The sequence below is a fragment of the Agelaius tricolor genome, unplaced genomic scaffold (assembly GCF_023055355.1).
Source record: "Agelaius tricolor isolate 1412-34295 unplaced genomic scaffold, bAgeTri1.0.p SCAF_8, whole genome shotgun sequence".
Classification (NCBI taxonomy): domain Eukaryota; kingdom Metazoa; phylum Chordata; class Aves; order Passeriformes; family Icteridae; genus Agelaius; species Agelaius tricolor.
Window position 1 is genome coordinate 16,909,715 of NW_027269268.1, and position 18,241 is coordinate 16,927,955.

Consider the following 18,241-nt stretch of genomic DNA (forward strand, 5'->3'; position numbering starts at 1 on the left):
AAATGTTGCTTCATTTTTCTCTGCTGAGCTTTAGTGGGAGGAAGCCACCTGCTGGACTGAATGTGCATTTAAGAGGAGATCACAGAATGGTTTGGGTTAGAAGGGACCTTAAAGATCATCTAGTTCCAATCCCAGAAGACACAGAATTACAATTTACTTCTCGTAACTGATTTCAATATTAATATACAATATAGAACATGTTAAAATGCTCTACAGTGTCATACACATTTAACAGGAGAGATCAGTCTATGACTTATGACCCACAATTAAGGGATAAGTCAGAATCCTCAGCCCTGCAACAACAGAAGGATAGAAAACCAATACCTCAGTTACACTGCTGTCAGAAATTCTCTTTTAGTCTCCAGCAACTCACTAAACTGAATCCCTGCTTCTTAAGTAATCCTAGAATGCCTAAGTTTGAGTGAACAACAATGATAATGGTGATTCAAAAATGAGAGTTTTGATCCAAGTGTGCTATGATTCTTTGTCCTTTACTAACCTCCAGAGAACAAAGTAAGAAGGCTCTTTTTAAAAGACTAAAGTCAACTAATATTCAGAACAAGGAGTATTTCAGTCCACAATTTCAGTATGAATTTGGTTTTGTCATCTTTTGCACACACAGCATGTTGCACTCCAACCTTTTTTAATAATATCCAGGCTTCATTCACTACTTCATTTAAACGGCTGGCAAAATTAGGAACATGCCAAAAAACATGTGAATCTTCCTGGCCTGTACTCACCCATGTTTGCTAAGAGGCACACAACTGCTTGTACATCTGCTCCTGCATACACATCAGACAGGGAACTCACTACGGGCAAGCAAAGTGTGTGCACTCGAATTCGACGCTCACCTAAGAGAAATCAGTGGAAATCATTTTGCATTCTCTCCTGGTAGAAGTAAACAAATTCAGTCATTAGAGCATCTCCTCCCATTTAAGATGTACCCATTCTAGAAAACATACCAGTCAAGAAATTGCTGCAATACAATACTGTCTCCCTGTCTCAACCTGTTAAAATTCTACTCTAAAGCAGCACAAATTGATAACACAAACTAGCGACATCCACAGTAAGTAAGTGTCTTTGATCCTACAAATGAAGTACACTGACATCCATCCCAGAATTTTGTGGCATCTTCTACCATAGAAATTAGCTGCTATTCTTTATGCTCACCCAGTGTAGTAATTGCAGCTTGATCCAATCCATCACAGGTCTGTGTGTTTGGACAAAGTGCCTGCCAAACATGTTACTGCTTGTAACAATGGTCAGACTTTTAAGTAAAAAAGTCTTGCTGAATCAGCACTATGTACAAATGCAGATGAAATTTTCACTTTAAAACAGTGTTTATAAGGATTTCCATTATGTGATTAACTGCCAAGTAGGCTTACTAGCTCTGACAAGATTCTTTTAGTGTATAGACCACAACAAAAGGCTGTGGAACTAACTTTACAAGCATTACACCATAAAAAGAAACAAAAACCCCAGTGACCAATTAATTTCAATTTATTTACCTTTACTGGAAGTATACAAAAGAGCTGTTTGAAAACAAACCAAAGATGTGTCAGTCAGACTTTCCTCTATAGACATTTGTACTGCAAATCCAGCATCAGGATTGACATTGGCAAGGGACAGTAAATCAGTAGATCGTACAAAAAAATTCCCATGGAAAGTGTGTATTGAAAGACCTAGAATCAGATTAAATATTCAGAATGAGGTTAAAACAGCATGGAAAACTCTCACCAATAACTAAAACCCCAGCCCTCAAGCTAAGGCTGAAGAAAAGAGTAAAAATTCTATCATGTATAAGCAATTACATGAATCTTTAGACATTTCAGCATGATCCTGTAGAGCTCATGTTCAATTCTGAACACTCCAAAGTGAATGATGCCCTTACACTACACATATCAACTTATAGAGAGATGGTACTATCAACTAAAAAAACCAAAAAAAATCAAACACCAAAAGCTAACTTAACATAAAGAAGGTAACTCTTTCACTCTTCAAAGTAAGAAAAATAACATTGAATTTAATGTTGCTAAAGACTTAGCACATTCAAAATGATTGCTAACACATTTACACCAACAGTTCCATAGGAATCAGTATTTCAGACACACCTTTTGTACATCTTATGCGCATAACTGCTTCAAATCCAATCTTTCTTGTAAGATATCTTTTCAGGTCTTTTTGCAACTTTTCAGCCTGAGCAGGATTATGGCTATGATGGAAAGATGGATAGTAATAGATGCATCCAGCAGAATACTTGGACATGCAAGCTGTGAAGGAAGGAAAGAGACAAGTAAAAAGTAAAACTGTAACATGAAATCAGGACATAAAAATTGTGTCCAGACTTCCACAAGTAACATCTACCTTCATCTTCTCAGTATCACCCACATCAGAAAGACAATGAGAACTGTCTGAGACCCAGGCAAGTGAAGAGAGAAATGAATCATCCCAACACATAATGACCTAATTATACACCAAGCTCAATAAGCATCCTACATTTCGCAGCTAAGACTGAAATGCTTGCAGAAATATCTAATGGTGTAGAGGTAAAATTAAGTGTTTGTACAGAGACAAATCTTGGATAATTTATCAAAGGATGAAAACTCTGTTCTACCCCCATAATTAAACTTCATTTATTCCTTGCCACGTTTCTGTTTCCTGTTCTTGAGCAGGAGAATACTTCTCATTTAAAACTTTGAAACCTTAGAATAAAATGTCGGATACTACCAATTTAATATTTCTGTTCTTTACTTCCATCAGCTTCAAGGTCAATTCCTTTGCAACATGAGCTGCAATTACAGAAGTGCTAAAATATTTACATGACTTTAGAATTCCTGAGGTAGCCTGTGCTTCTAAAGAGAGACAACAGTGCAGAAAGAGTGAATCATGTACTCCTTACCAAGAGAAGCTAGATCAGAATATTGTGAACTTAAGAGAAATAAATCCACAGCAGTCTGCTGGCCGGAGCAGTCCAGTGCCAACTTCTTATAAAAGTCTGTTGCTGGACCAAGATGCTGGACCACCTTTAGTAAATAAATCATATAGAGAGGAGTTATGACAACAGTCATGCTTCTTAGACTTCATGGACCAAAAGAAATACTCTTCAGCAGCATCTGAGTAACTGAGTCACAAATATTTGCAGCTTCTTTTGCTTGCCAAGGAAAATTAAGGACCAAAGGCCAAAGATAGCTCATGCACTTCAAAACAAGTGCATGAGCACATCCATGTATAAAGTAGGGATCTTAAATGCATAAACATCGACATCATTAAAATTTAGTTAATTGCTATAAATGAAGATGAAGCAATTGATCTGCAGAACTATGCAAGTCAGAAAGACATGGCCAGTCCTTAGTCTTTTGAAATGAATAGTAAGGGAAGTTTTTTACCTTTGTGCTTGACCTTTGATTGGGATCCTCTCTGGAATGCAAAAGCCCTGCTCCCAAAGATGGTAACTGAGTTTGAAACACAGAGATCCGACCACCCGTTGGAGACATCAGCTTAAATGCAGCCTGAAGAGCAGGGCCCAGTGCACTGTGTGTTTCTCTTGTATTGGTGAACATGTTTGGTAACGCATTCAATAGATCTTTTATCAGCTGCAGAACAGATTGAAAGGTGTTTTATGAGATTCTGCAAGCTTGAGATTTTCTGTTGTTTCCAAAAAGCTGTACTGCCACGACTGAAGTGGCAGAATCGGTACCAACTATTTCAGTTCTATTTTAACACACTAAGGAAAACAAAGTTGCAATTTTAAAAGCTATGATATATCAATTAAACATTTCCATAATGAAAAATTACCATTGGAACTACATATTATGAAGATTAAGTTTGAATTCAAAGTTTAACAGGAACATCTGTTTTGAATATTTAACATCTTAAATTTAATGATATATTTTGAGCAATCATACCTCTTTGCTTTCATGGAGATTTACAAGTAAACTATCTGGTGTAGGTAAGAAAATATCTGTAGAGAGAATAGAAAAAAAATTTATTAAAGAAAAAATAATACTAAAATAGAACAAAACATTTCATTGCCCACTGCTACAAACACCATGAAAAGTCTACTTTTCTAATGTGTGTGCTACAGCTAAATATTACTTGCAGATAACTAAATTATATGCAGATGAAAGTGTCTTAGAATAATACAGTCCATACAAAGCTTGTCTGATTCAAAGCAAAGTTAAGTATTGAATTTCACACTTCAAACATCACCTACTCTGTAGTTGGTGCAAGACTATTTTTCAAAAAATATTCTCATTCAATAACATTGACCTAATACCAAATACTTAAGAGATTCCAATCTTTGTTCTGGGGAAAAGAAAAAAATAATAGGTTCTCAGAAATTCAGCTTCCATTTTCTTTTTACTTACCATCAATATCTGAAACAATCAGCATCTGAGGCTGTGATAAACCTTCTTGCAAGTTGTAAAACTGAACAGTGCTGTCAAACGTTATGAACCCTATTCTTGTTCTTGAATCTCCAGGCAGCCTGAAGCATAAAAAAAAAAAAACAACTATTAAGCCCTAAATCTCTCTCTCAAGACATACAGACACTCAGGGCTCCTGCTGATGTTAGAAGAAACTCAGTTCATGTGTAAAGAAGTGAAGGGAGAACATAAGAAGGGAGATCTAAAACACAAATACAATCAATACTTCCTCACCATTTTCTGAAAAGCTGGGGTAATGATGCAGTTTAGAAGACCAAGTGTTACAGATAAGCATTCACTAATATATTGATGCTTTGTTCCACAAGAGAGCTTACTAAGTTCATTTAAACATTAGACTGACATATGAAAGAAGGCAGCCTTCTCAGTTCTTTAATAGAAAACAGTGCATTCTGCCCTTTCCTGATCCAGAACCCCCATTCACTAATGTAGTTACGGAGTACTTACAGCTCTAAACCAAAACCCAATGTCTGTGCAATGCAACATATTTATTTCTTATGTGGACCATATTTCAGTGTATGGCATAATACAAAATTAAAGACTACAGGGTATTTCTCAAGTAAAATATAAAAAACATCATGAAGTGCTGAAAACCACAACAGTGACCAAGAGCAATAGAGGCAAATATTGTTGTTACCATCCGGGTATATAAATGAGGTGGATGCACTGATTCTCCTGTGGACTTAGCATGGGATTTTATGAATTTTCCTAAAATAATTAAGCATGTTTCTGAGATTCTGTTGATAAAATAGCCATAAAAAACTGAACAAATAAAGACTGAACCAAAAAATGGAAGCAAAGATTTTTAGTGTATATGTTGGCTTCTTCATGAGAAAACCAAGTTCACCAAGAAAAAGGTAGACAGGAATTTTCAAGGCAAGGCCTCCACAGGATTAGTTGTCAAAAGGCATGAGCACAGTGAAGCACTCATTAACCCTCACTCAAAATGCACCAGGAACAATCCCATACATGCTGTCCCAGTGCAAAAATAAAAACACAGAAACTGGCACAGTTTAACTGTGATCTAAAAAAACCAAACTTACAACACAGTCCACCCAGGCAGTCTTACTTCCATGGTTACAATGTTTCAGTTTGCAGCACCTCAAACCTCTTAGCACAAAAACCAGATCATTTAACTGTTGTAATTTATTATTTTTGTTGGTCTTGGCAAGGGGAAAGAATGAAATTTAAAAATCTTTGTACAATTAACATGTTGTTAGAAATTACAGCTAAATATTCCTTGCTGATAAGTAATTAAATTATATGCAGATACACATGCAGGGAAGGAATTCCAGGCAATGGAACTTCTGCCCTTTAGGGACAGAATATTTAGACACTTTAAAATTTCCTTCAAAATTTTCAGTTACAATTTTTCATAACAAAAATGTTAGCTGATTTGATAAGGTTATTTATACTCTTACTTGTCTAGGTTTTCCAGCAATGACTGGCAGAGTATTGTCAAATATCCAGCCTCCACTGCATTATGAGACACATCTAAAACAAATAAATATACCGCAGGCTGAGGAGGACGAAGCTACAAAGTAAAAAAAAAATTAAAAAACACTCAAAAATCATATTCAAAGAAATATTAAAAGATTAGTCATTAGAAAGGGAAGAAGAAAAAGGGAACACTTCGAAAAATGCAAGGTATACATTATGCAATAAAGGTAATTTACTAAGCAATATGCAGATAGACTTAATCACAATCCCCAGTGGTTAATAACTGTCATTTGTTATAAACATAAAATGTTATACTTCAGGGGGAAAAAAAGATAGTTTAGTCCCTCCTGCCAACAGTCAATTCAAACATGATGAAAGATACCAACTTCTATCTTTTAAATTCCATTGTTCTTTCAGTACATGGGCAATGTGATCCATGAAATAGGGTTAAAGCATTCTACCCACACCCTTCCCCCAGCTATGTACCAAGCTGTTTATTCACTGTAAAACGTCTGCCACAATGTTTCAATTCAAAGACAAGAGAATAATTAATTTTTGCTGCTGCTAGAAATGTCATTATGAAGTAGGCCTTTTCCCAGGCAGACAAGACCACCATCCCAGCACTTGTAAGATGACTCCTAATAAGAACCATTTCTTCACAATTACTAACTAGAAACTTGAAGTTGAATTAATTTGCTCATTATTCTATTACTGGTCTTTCAAAATATCCTCAAAATGAGGGAGAAAGGCAGAAATCACACTGCATCGGATTGAAATCTGACTGTGCTACATTAAACTACACTGAATGACAACACACATTCAATTAGCTTTAACTCAAAATCTTCTGACTGTTTACATCAGCCAAAACTCAAATGTGAATTAAACTATTCCTTGGTATTAAGAAAAGCTTCCAGTGATGTGTATTAATCGTAAATTAATACACACCACTGGATCAATATGAAACATTAATTTCAAGGACTATTATATTAATATGCAGTTGCTGTTGAAGTTACTATGAAAACTTTTTCTTACCATATAGTCTGAAGAAGCAATGAATTCCACTGTAGAATTTTGCACCTCTGGCCGTTTGTGAGGCTCTCCATAAGACCGTGTCAGAGGATTATACATAAATTCTTCAGGAACTATTAAAAAAAATTCCCCCCCCCCCCAAATACAGATTATATTTTTATCAGAAAATAAAAACCATTGCAGCTAAATGCAAAGTAATGTGGACACACTTCAACTGCAATAGCAAAAAATTTACATTAAGAATACATAAAAAAGGAATATTTCAAATATCTCAAGCATATCTTTAACATCAAAGTTCAGTAATTGGAAAGAAAATTTATGTATTTTAAACAACAACAGATCCCCAGCTATAAAACAGCAATGCAAGCAGAGCATTTCACAACAAAGCAGCAATCTGTACTGCTTCTCATAACCTCTGGCCTGGATTGTAGCTGTCATCATGTTTCCATCTGCATATTGCAACAGCAGTCAGTGGGATTAGCTGATTTCATTAGACAAGGAATCAGCATATTAGGAATACATTTTCTTCATGTCCACAAAGATTACAAAACAATCTTCTGCTTCAAGAAAAAGCACAACACATCTGCCTTAAGATGCTTTTCAAAATCTCTGGATCATAAGGCCATTGTCACTGTAGTTTATGTTTTAATCTAAAATATTCCACGGACTGATAAAATGCAAATACTTGAAAGAGATTCTATAAATGCAAGCATCTCCTGCTCCAGTCACTTACCATCATTAACTCTATAGCACAGGTTGCATTTCCACCGCCTCTGATCGATGAAAGAAACAAAAGGGTTGATGTAAGTCCTGCAGGATCTGCATCTCACTATTGTGCTTGATGTTATTACTGGCAATTGCTAGAAAGGAAACAATGAAAAGCTGTCACAAAGGTATGCAGTATATTTTATGGAAATAATCTCTGTGTACTACAGTTCATAAAAGCTTTGTGAGACTTCATTTTCTATCATCTTTCCTTTTAGCTCTTTAGTTCAATTTCATAGAGTAATTATGATGTCTATTAAAACAATCTCCTCCTAAAACAAAAAAAAAATTAACACTTAATTATTGTCTTAATATAGCCTCAAAATCAAAGATGTAGTAAGATCTCAAATGAAACTACTTTAAATTACAACTACTGTGGCAAAAGGAATTATGAAAGGACAGCTTTAGAGTGGCTCTACAAGAAATATGATGGACAGCAAATCTTACATGAAGAACACACAACTAATAAAAATAAGTTGTACCAGACAGTTATTCACATTTTTACATAAATGCTAATAAATTACATTGAGAGGAGTTGCTTGACATGAATGAATGAATGAAGCTTATGAATATAGCTTCACTCTTATATTGTGTTTATGTTCTATTGAAAGCAAGTATCAGGCCAGTCACACATTCAAACCAAGCATTCTCCTCAGGAGAGCTCTGTGAACACCTTTTCAAGATGTATCTGACCGTTGTGAGCCCAGCGCACAGACTGGCAATTCCTCAGAGACCCACAGGCAAGCAAAGACTTCCAACAACAAAAAAATAAACTTGAAGGGCTTCTCCCTTATGCATTCCAATGAAGTAGCAATTTCAAGGCTTTTTTTTGCTCTCCTCCTCTCTAAGTTACAGACAATTTTTTATACTTCTGTTAAAATACTTCTTAAAGTACTTCTTAAAGTACTTCTTAAAGTACTTAAAGTACAAATGCATATATAAAACAAACACACACAAAAAAAAGTAAAATACTTTACCGTCAGGTCCCTGAAGGGATGCAGCAACAAACCCAAAGGAAGCTTAGCTTTGTTTAACAAAGCCTGTGTCTGTGGAATATTTGTCAATGTACATCGAAATGAGCTGAAAGAAAATAAGAACATAATGTTAAAATGAAATTTTAGGAGATGTTGAAAACATTGTGTTAACACCTGATTTTAAAGAACTTAGAAATTTAAGAAATCCTATGTTTAACAAAGATGATTTAATTTAAAAAAATACAGAAATATTTTTTAAAAGGCTTTGTAAGGAAACAAACAAAAAATACCCCCCTGCTCTACAGTTTAGTAGTTCAGCAATGCAAGTATACCAAAACCAACTAAGAGACAGAATTGTTTTAGGTACAACAGTCAATCAAAACTATGTATTCTTCTGTTCATTATAAAGATTTTTCCAGTGAACCAAGAGAGTATTTACCTAGTACTCAGAATATCATATTTATATAAGAAAACAGTAGAAAAGGATCCCAAATACTGGGAGAGTCAAAAGCTTTTGTTCTGTGTAACATGAAGGGACACTAAAAAAGCCCAATGCACAAATAGTGCCATCAAAAGTGTTCCACATGTAGGAATCATTTCCAGGCCTTCAGTTTTCTGATTTCTGTTTTCTGGTGGAACCATGCACTGTCACAGGAATAGGGCTGCTGAGTCACTTTAAGGCAATGACGAGTACTTATTTTGGAATTACAAATAAAATATTTGGAGAAAAGCACTTTCTATTGTACTTAGCTGCACTTGGGATAGTTGATAATACTACTTAATGTTAATTAGAAGTAAATGATACCTGATTGCAGAATTATCATAGTAAAATATACCCACAAATTATTAAGTGTATTCAGGCATAATCATAATGCTTTTGTGGAAAAAATCCTGTCCAATATTACAAAGTACTCTATGAAACATACTGTGTAATATTAAGGTGTTTATTAAAATACCTTTTTTTAAATGGACAAAAAGGTGAAGATATAGGAAAATTATTAAAATACTAATAAACTACTGTAACTAGCTACTCACTGCATATAATATATTCTGATGGTAGGACAGTTACAATATTTGCGTAATGATTCAGAGGTTAAACTTATTTTCAGTTAAAAGGGGTTTTATTAGTTCATCTTTAAGATTCAAAGTTAGGAGTCAGCTGAGACACTTTTTGACATTTTAAATAATTATTGCCCACTAAAAAATATAAGACACTGTCCAAGACACAGTAAACTTACTCTGGACTGCAGTTTAATTTCCTAAGATCAGAATTCAAGTTAGGCACGGGTGCTGGAACTGAAGACACCGGTAAAATATTTCTATCGTGTGTAAGGTTTACTGGTCTCAAGCTTTCTGGCTGCTGAGAATGCTGTAGACTTAATCCTCCTAAGGAAGAGGACAGCTGGTTCACACCTGGATATTGCTGTAAAGTTAAGAGCATGACAAACAGGTAAACATACAATCGTGTTTAAATAACAACCTTCAATCTTCCTTAGTGCCCTCCCTTCCAGACACGTATTTGAAAAAGATACAGCAGCAATTAGTATCAAACCCAAACAAACAAAAGGAGTGTTGTACTGTAGAAATTTAAAAATGCTGCAACAAATGTGACACACCTTCCAAATGTGTATCATAGGACAAAATTCAAGTTCATTACACAAATCAACACTGGAAGTCACACATAATCCTTCCATCTCTTCAGGCATAAGAAAACAAGTTACTAAAAAGTCTGACACAATTTCTCTCCCACTCTGCTCTGCAATTTAACTTTTGTTACAATCAATTTATCCAAGTTACAGACACTGACTTTAAATATTTATTTTTAAATTAAAACAAAACACCATAGAAGAGGAGAAAAGGTTAGGTTGGAAGGCACCTTTGAGGTCTGGAAGTCTAATCCCTTGCTCAAACAAGGCTAACTTAAAAGTTAGCTTAGGTTGCTCATATAGAGCCAGCTAAGTTTTCAAAATATCTAAGGATTGACAATTTCACAGCACAATCTGTTCTAGTGCTTCCCCACTCCCATCCTGAAGCATTTTCTCCAACCTGAATTCACTTGAAGCAACTGCTGTTCCTTTACTGTGTGCTACTGAAAGAGCCTAGCTTCATGTCACGTTACAGTAAAGATGAAGCCAATCCTTTCAATTAAAAAAAAAATAAATTAAATGAAACACCTCTTCCAAGTCACATTTTACATTATGCCTGTGACAGTGAGAGCCTTACTGGATGTTACATGCAGTAAGGAATTTTGATCACCTACCACAGCAGTTTCACTGTCTTTGCCAGCTGGCCCTTACTTCAGAGAGCAGGATTTGTGTATCAGTATGTTTCTTTTTCTAGACCCCTTCACACATACATTCCTCTGCACTTCTTCAGCATTTGTGTCTTGCCTCAGTACCTGGCTCTTCTTCTGCCACTGTTCTAAGGGGATTCATGTGTACAACAGGAATCAGGTGATTGGATACAATTTCTTGGGTGTTTGGAGCTATCTTTATGAGGAAAACAGAGCAGATGCAGGCAGCCTGCTCCAGTACACACAGCCAGCAAAAGTTCTACAGAGCTCTTTTATCTGGACCCTATGCCATGCATTGCTCGTAAGGTGATTTAATGCTTGACATCACAGCCTATAGCAATGCCCTGATATATGCTGATCAAGTATTTCCTTATGCTTCTTCATTGTTTCCTATCAATAATCTTCAGCTCTTTCAAACATCAAACCTTAACACTGTGGAGTTTGCTAATAACTGGTGAAGCAAACTTGTTAAGCTTAACTACTCGGAGGCACACTTAAAACTTTCCTTCAAAAGCCTTCCAGTAAGTTCAGAACCAGAGCTATGACATCAATATTACAGCTAATGTTTATTCTCTCAGAAATTATAAAAAGATGAAAATAGAGGGGAAATACATCACACAGGAAAGGGTTTTCCCAGGAATTTACTTCATGAACTAATTTTTGAATTAAAAATACAAGCCTGTGTATAGTGCTGAAAACCAGAATGGTGTCCTGGATTACTGGGCTGCACAGGAGTAGGTGGTGTTGCATTTTGGTAGCCTGGCTGCAGTGCTGGATATCCATAACCAAAGGGCTTAGAAGCTTTTGATGCTTGCAGGACTGATGGAGAGGGAACTGGGCTGCCAGTCACAGAACGTGTCTCTGGAAAGACAAAAGAAATGCCACAGGTATTGAATATAGTTATTATCTCCTTCTTAATTTAAATGTAAACTCCTAAATGCGTCAAAACAACATTGCTATTTGTAAGTTTTTTCATTATCCATCAAGTTCTTTTTCTGCACTGAAAAAGGAATATAAAAGAAAGATTACTTCAAGAATTTTCACAAAGACAGTGTGTATGGAAGATGACCAGGGACTTGTGTCACTACAAACAAAATGTTACTTTACAAAAAGTAAAAAAATAGAACCACATTTTATTCCAATATATACATTGGATATAAACCACAAATGAGACCATTCATGCTTAGTCTCCTCTCCACTTCTGAAAACTGTCATAGCATGACTAGAATCATTCTATGATTACTTCATAGATTACTAGTAAAAGCTGTGCCTACAGTTAGAGAATAGCTCCACTGGCTCAGCCTTATGTTTGTACAGTATTCATGAATTGTAGAGGAGAAATAAAGCATGGTCTCTTTTGAAGTTTTAACCTGATGCAAGTTTCTCTTGTATATGCCTGCAGCACAGCTTAGTTCTGCTATTTTTCAAGGTCAAACTGAAAGTAATCCACAGTGAACGTAACAGCTATAAAGAGATCAAAGTACTCTTTTGAAATGTCTACAGATATGAGCTAAGTTTCAGAAGAATTTAAGCTTGGTGAACTGGGAAAAGTGCAAGCAAAGGAACAAAGCATTCAAGAAACCAACTGCCAAGAAACTGTTTGTCATGAACACTCCACAAGGGAAAAAACCCCAATAAAACAGTAAAAAAAACTGCAACAGATTTAAGAAACCTAATGTTGACTGTTTATCTTTATAAAAAAGGAACAAGTTATTTTTAGGATATGGTTTCAGCAGAACCAAAATGGTTAGTTATTAGGCCAGAAGGTACAGAATTTGTAGTCCTGCTAGACTCTATGTGGATAACAATACCAGCTTTCTAACCGAGAGAGATCTCACTTTAATCAGGAACCCATCAAACTATGGCAAACTACTGTGACACTCCCAGGGCCAGAACAAGGCAAAGGAGCCAGGAGGGGGTCCAAATTAATCCAATTATTCATTTTAAATAGTGGCTAAAGTACTTTGAATAGCATCTTTTCCTCTTGTTCTCAATATGGCAGCTCTACAGATTTCAAGACCAAGGTAGTCAGCCAGTAGGTTCATTTAGAACCAACCTGACAGTCCTGATATTTTTAGAGCTAAGAGTAAGCAAAACAGCAGACATTTTCATTAATTGAAGAAAAGTAAAAGACAATAACCTGATCCAAGCATCTCTGCAAGCTGATATTGTTGGTCTCCCAAAACTTCTGTGATGTGTAAGCAACTATTATCAGCTCCTAATGTCAACAACACAATCAGGCATACAGTATAATCTAGAAAAAAGATGCTGCTTTCACACTTAGCAGATTTTCAGCACTACCCTCAATACTGCAATAGAAAGTATGACTTATGATTCAGGGAAGTTTTATTAAATGGTTATATGAACTTCAGTGTTAAAACTGTGAGAAATTGTTTTAAAAGACATGTATGTTTCCTTTGATGATTTCCCCTGTTCCTTTCATAGGCACTGCCCTTCATCTACTTGTTAATTAACAATAAAAAAGACCAGAAACAATAAAAACTGACATTTATGTACTGGAATAAATAATTCAAACCAAACTGCTTACCTGGATAGCCACCTCCTTCCAGAGCATCATAATTGTTCAGAACAGGAGAGGCACTGCTTGTAGTAGAGGAACTATCAAGTGCTGGGGGAGGAAAATAGTTCAACTTTAGGGATATCAGAAATAGCAAAATTTTGATAAAGAGAAGACTGAGATTTTTTTTTTCTAAAACCTTTGATAAGAAACTGTCAAGAAAAATCCTGGGAAAAAACCCCACACTTCAGCCCTAAGACTTGAAAACTATTACCACTGTAAAGAGGAGAGGGAGAAAATATAATCAGCAAGATACCAGAAACAAACAAGCACATGCCCAACAAACAGCAAGAAAGATCAATGGCAAAAAGACAACAACAATGAAAAAAGTTGTTTCTTGAAATAAAAAATATTTTTTTCTATTAAATCAGAAGTTCTTTCTAGACTGTATCAACTGAGGCCATGCACATTTTAAAAACAGTCCATTCACGACCTTCTTCACAAGTGCAGGCAACAGATGATTCCCATCATCTTTAGAGTAATTATCCACCTTCAAGCCAAACTGACAAGGATTTAATTCTTCCCTCCTTTCTGTAGCATTCTAATTCACAGCTAGCTTTCTTAGTCTAAAGATTCTATTTTCCATTATCATTGACAAGAGTCTGAACTTCAGTTGGCATAAACAATTACTCTTGGCTCAGCCTAAAGTAGCTGAGTAAAAAGCAACTATGCAAAAATAAGTACCAAAAGTTAACTAGGGAGATATAAAAAAGCACAATGAGCACAGACATAGCTGTTAGGACTGAAGACTCAATTGCTTAATTTTTAGTTCAACCTATGCACAGATCTTGAAAATCTTATTGTAAAATATCTGGCAAACAAAGAATTATTTTAAAACATCTCTGCCAATGCGATTTCACGCACATTTACTTCCAATGAAAAAAGGGCCAAGAAGATTAAAGGTATCTTCCCTTTAAAACACACCAAGCCATGAAGTGTGATAGAAAAAAAAGTGCCTATTTAAGAATTGAGAAAAAAACAAAAGAAAATTGTATATATAATTTTTGTGGCAGAAAAGACTGAAAAGATTCACTGATACCGTTCTACTCGGAAGGATCAACCTTGACCACACATCCCATTGCAAAGCTGAAAGTATTTCAAGGGAGAACTTCAATGGTGGAACATTTGAGGCTTCCAAGTGAAGAGACCCTGCATATGAAAACCTAACATCACTGATATTTGGGACACAGAAATACCATGGCACCATCCTGACACTCCAGATAATTCTTGAGCATTTTGCCTTTAAAGCATTCAACTAAGAGATAGAAGAGCAATTTAAAAATCCGTAAGACTAACAATAATATATTATTTAAAGGAAAATTTAATTCTGTGACATTCACACAATCTTAATTTTCAGATTTTCACTGTAAATTTTCTTTTTTTTTTTAATCCTGGAGGTTACTAAAAAACATAATTTCAAGATTTTATTTTCTGTTCTAGAAGCTGAAGGAATCAAGATTCATGACTTTTTTTACCCTGATGAGGATTAGGGCTTTTAAACCTTTGCTAAGGCTTACTACAGAAAAGTCAAAATATACTTTTGTTAGGTCAACAAAACAGTTGAGAAGTTACACAAACACAAGCAACCAGATTTCCTGCACCTATTCTTCATAAAACCACTGTGACAGTCTGAGCCAGAAATTTGTCTACTGAAATCTGTTAAGGATTTGCATTAGCTCCTGCTGACAGGGCATAAAACAGTACGTGCTTATTAATGAGACAGCCTTCGTATGGAACCTGGACACCCTTTCACTCTTTTCTGTAACATGAATTTAAATGCAAGGCTACAGGTTTTAGTAAAGTAAAGAACTTGAGAAAGAATGATGGTAGGGAGTATGAAACTTTGTTTAGGGAACAAAGCAAGGAGAAAAACGTTACAATTGATAAAAAACCCAATGAACATCATTTGGACAGAAACCTTGGCATGCAAACCCAACATACTGTTCTTAATTATGACTTGGATGTCATCATTGGTTTGTTCCACTCTTCACAGAATCATTATGAGTACACTACACTGTTTTCACAGTATTGTAGGTGATGATTTCATTATTTTATTTAAACTGGCACTGTTTTTTTTTTTTCTGACAACATGCATCATAAATCTAAAGAAAAAAGCTACAATAGTTTCCTATTCCAAATCAATATTAAAAGCCAGCAGTACAAGGTATGTGCTGCCACTTCCATCTATCAACAAGGGTTGTAGTCTCATGTTTATCTTGAAAAAGCTTTTCATACTGGTACCACTCATTCAGCCAGTAAAGATATGTTCAAGTTCCAAAAGAAAAGGTTACCAAAATTGAAGAAACTAAACTGGTGAGAAACATTAAACTCACAAATCCAGATCATTCTGACAAAACAGGCAAAATGCAACCAAGTATATAACGCCTCAACCAATTTAACAAGAAAAAAAAAAATAAACAAACTTTTAAAGTTTTCTACAAAGCAAGCAGATTAACACTGAACCTGTGAACCTGACCATTGGGACATACACCTTTAGAAGGAGAAAAAAATCAGCACCGATTAATTTACTGTCCTAAAAAGCACACCTAGAACCTCTCAATGTTTACTACCTTAATTGTATGAGTTCCTTAGGCATAAAATGAGAAACAAGGTAAACACTGTTTAATGTAATGATACATATGCCATCTGGTAGCTTAACCTGAACAACTATCAGTGTAAGTTCTACTGCTAGTTATCTCCAGTTAAAACTCACTGCAAGTCAAAACACTAAAAATATGGGAGTCTTGCAAGTTGTAAATATTACTTTGTTAGATTAATAAAACATCTGATATTAACATGACAAAAAAAGGACCTATTTGTTGGTCACTACAGAAATCCTTTTTTTTTACTATACTAGTAACAGCTGGGAAATCTCAAGCTGAAGAGTCAGGGTGATGCTTTGTCTTAAAGAAATAAAAAGTTTCAGGGGATGGAAATATGGGGAAAACCTTGAGTAGGAAGAGAACAAGATACTGGTGTAAAGCTAAAGCCAACCTGCTTCCTCATCCTCCTCATCCTCTTCCTCATCATCTGAACTTGATGACAAGGGAGCTGGTGCAGAGCTAGCTTGATTATTAACATATCCACCATACTGCATGCCTGTGAATTGGAAAGCACAAACATCAGAGTCAGACAGACAGGAAAGACGAGAAACGGAATCACAAATCATTGCATTAAAAGTGAGAGAAATCAGCTGTTCCAGAGAAAATCCCAGCATGCAGCAAGTTAAATCTACAACCCTAGAAGCAGTTATTAGTGGGCTAGTTCAGTAAAATATTAGTAGCACATGGAAGTTAGCAGATAATTTCATATGCATGTATGTGCATGTGTACCAGGAAATTAACAACACAGACTTCCTACCTATCTTTTTAATACCGGTTTATCCAGTGGAGTACTTTCATAAATTAATACACAGAAATAAAGGAATTGTTTCCACATAAATTCAATTATGTTATGAAAACCTTTAGTATTAACTTTTGCTTGGCACACCTGTCCCTCTTAAGACAAGAATAATTCATATAGGAATTCTGTCAGAAATGAATGAAAAATACTGCTGTTGCCACATGCAAGAGTACAAACACACATACAGAGAGCACAACACCATCAGGGAAATTAAAGCTAGGTAAACCTGAAAATTTGGGTTGTCTTATGTTTACATGAGTGTCTAAATTCGGGCTCATAAGCACATGATTGTACCATGCACTTCTAGTATCTGGTGACAGTGCAGCAACTGTTACTGCTGTCACCTCCACAGCACAACCTATTAGGGATTTTTTTAGTTTTTTTGTTTGCTTTTACAATATCTACTCTAAACATATGTGAGCAATACACAAAAGCACCACAAACACACCATTTCAAAACAGAGTAAAGCATGCAGCAATGGCTTATAATTAATTTCCTGCATTAGTTGTTATTGATGCATTTTCAGCATCTTCAAGAAATCTTACATTTCTCTTGTGACAAGGCAGGGTTAGCAAGGATTTTAAATATGCTTCTAGTCAGGCAGTGACATGCTAAATAAATGCAAGTAATCACTGCTTCTCTCTTATCAATCTAATTGATTGCTATGACAAGAAAATATCCTAAGTATTCAAAACTCTTTAAATATTTGGGAATTTGAGGTTCTATCCCTCTGTAGAAGTACTGTGGCACCAATGAACAGGATTCTTTATTTTAATACTATAAAGCATTATAGAAGTGTTGTGTTATGTATAATCTGAAACCTTTATGGTAACTAATAATATGCCCATCCATGACTTCAATCAACTGTATCAACCTTTATTTTATTTAAAATATGGTCTATAAATGCTGTTAGTTTCATGGCTCTTTCAAAAAGGGTTAGCAAATGGACCCAAGAGGAGCATTTTAATTTAACTTTAAAAACACCAACAGAATCAAGGTGAAGACTATCTATTCAAATATTGGAAGTAAAAAGAAAACAAAGCAAAACTATATAATAATGTTCTTGAGAAGGCGAACTTTCATAGAAGACTGGTGCAAGAAAAGATTGGCATTATATTCTTTTATCTAGGGCATTAATACTTGTACAATTCCAATCAAATTCCTCTGTAATTCAAGTAGTCACAACAATGAATGAAAAATCATCCCAAGTGCCACTGAGTAGATTCGGTGCTTCAGTTTTCCCATACTGTTAAAACACAGGGCTAATTTGAGTAATCTCTAGTCCCATCTTTTATAAATTTACTGAATGCATTTGGGA

The 18,241-nt window shown here is 35.3% G+C and overlaps 1 protein-coding gene across 3 annotated transcripts in view; it reads right to left on the reverse strand.

The window, feature by feature from the left end:
• The window catches only part of SEC24B (SEC24 homolog B, COPII coat complex component), a 46,280-nt gene that overhangs the window by 10,594 nt on the left and 17,445 nt on the right, over positions 1-18,241 (reverse strand). For 2 of the 3 annotated variants that reach the window (XM_071431772.1, XM_071431774.1), the window contains exons 4-18: positions 16,516-16,620; positions 13,492-13,572; positions 11,623-11,804; positions 9,889-10,073; positions 8,654-8,756; positions 7,645-7,771; positions 6,915-7,024; positions 5,864-5,976; positions 4,368-4,486; positions 3,906-3,961; positions 3,387-3,593; positions 2,900-3,023; positions 2,112-2,270; positions 1,509-1,682; positions 741-851 (exon numbers count right to left, since the gene is read on the reverse strand). In XM_071431772.1, the coding sequence (XP_071287873.1) occupies positions 741-851; positions 1,509-1,682; positions 2,112-2,270; positions 2,900-3,023; positions 3,387-3,593; positions 3,906-3,961; positions 4,368-4,486; positions 5,864-5,976; positions 6,915-7,024; positions 7,645-7,771; positions 8,654-8,756; positions 9,889-10,073; positions 11,623-11,804; positions 13,492-13,572; positions 16,516-16,620 (1,956 nt within the window). The remainder of the gene's footprint in view (positions 1-740; positions 852-1,508; positions 1,683-2,111; positions 2,271-2,899; positions 3,024-3,386; positions 3,594-3,905; positions 3,962-4,367; positions 4,487-5,863; positions 5,977-6,914; positions 7,025-7,644; positions 7,772-8,653; positions 8,757-9,888; positions 10,074-11,622; positions 11,805-13,491; positions 13,573-16,515; positions 16,621-18,241) is intronic. The other variant, XM_071431773.1, reaches the window with a different exon arrangement.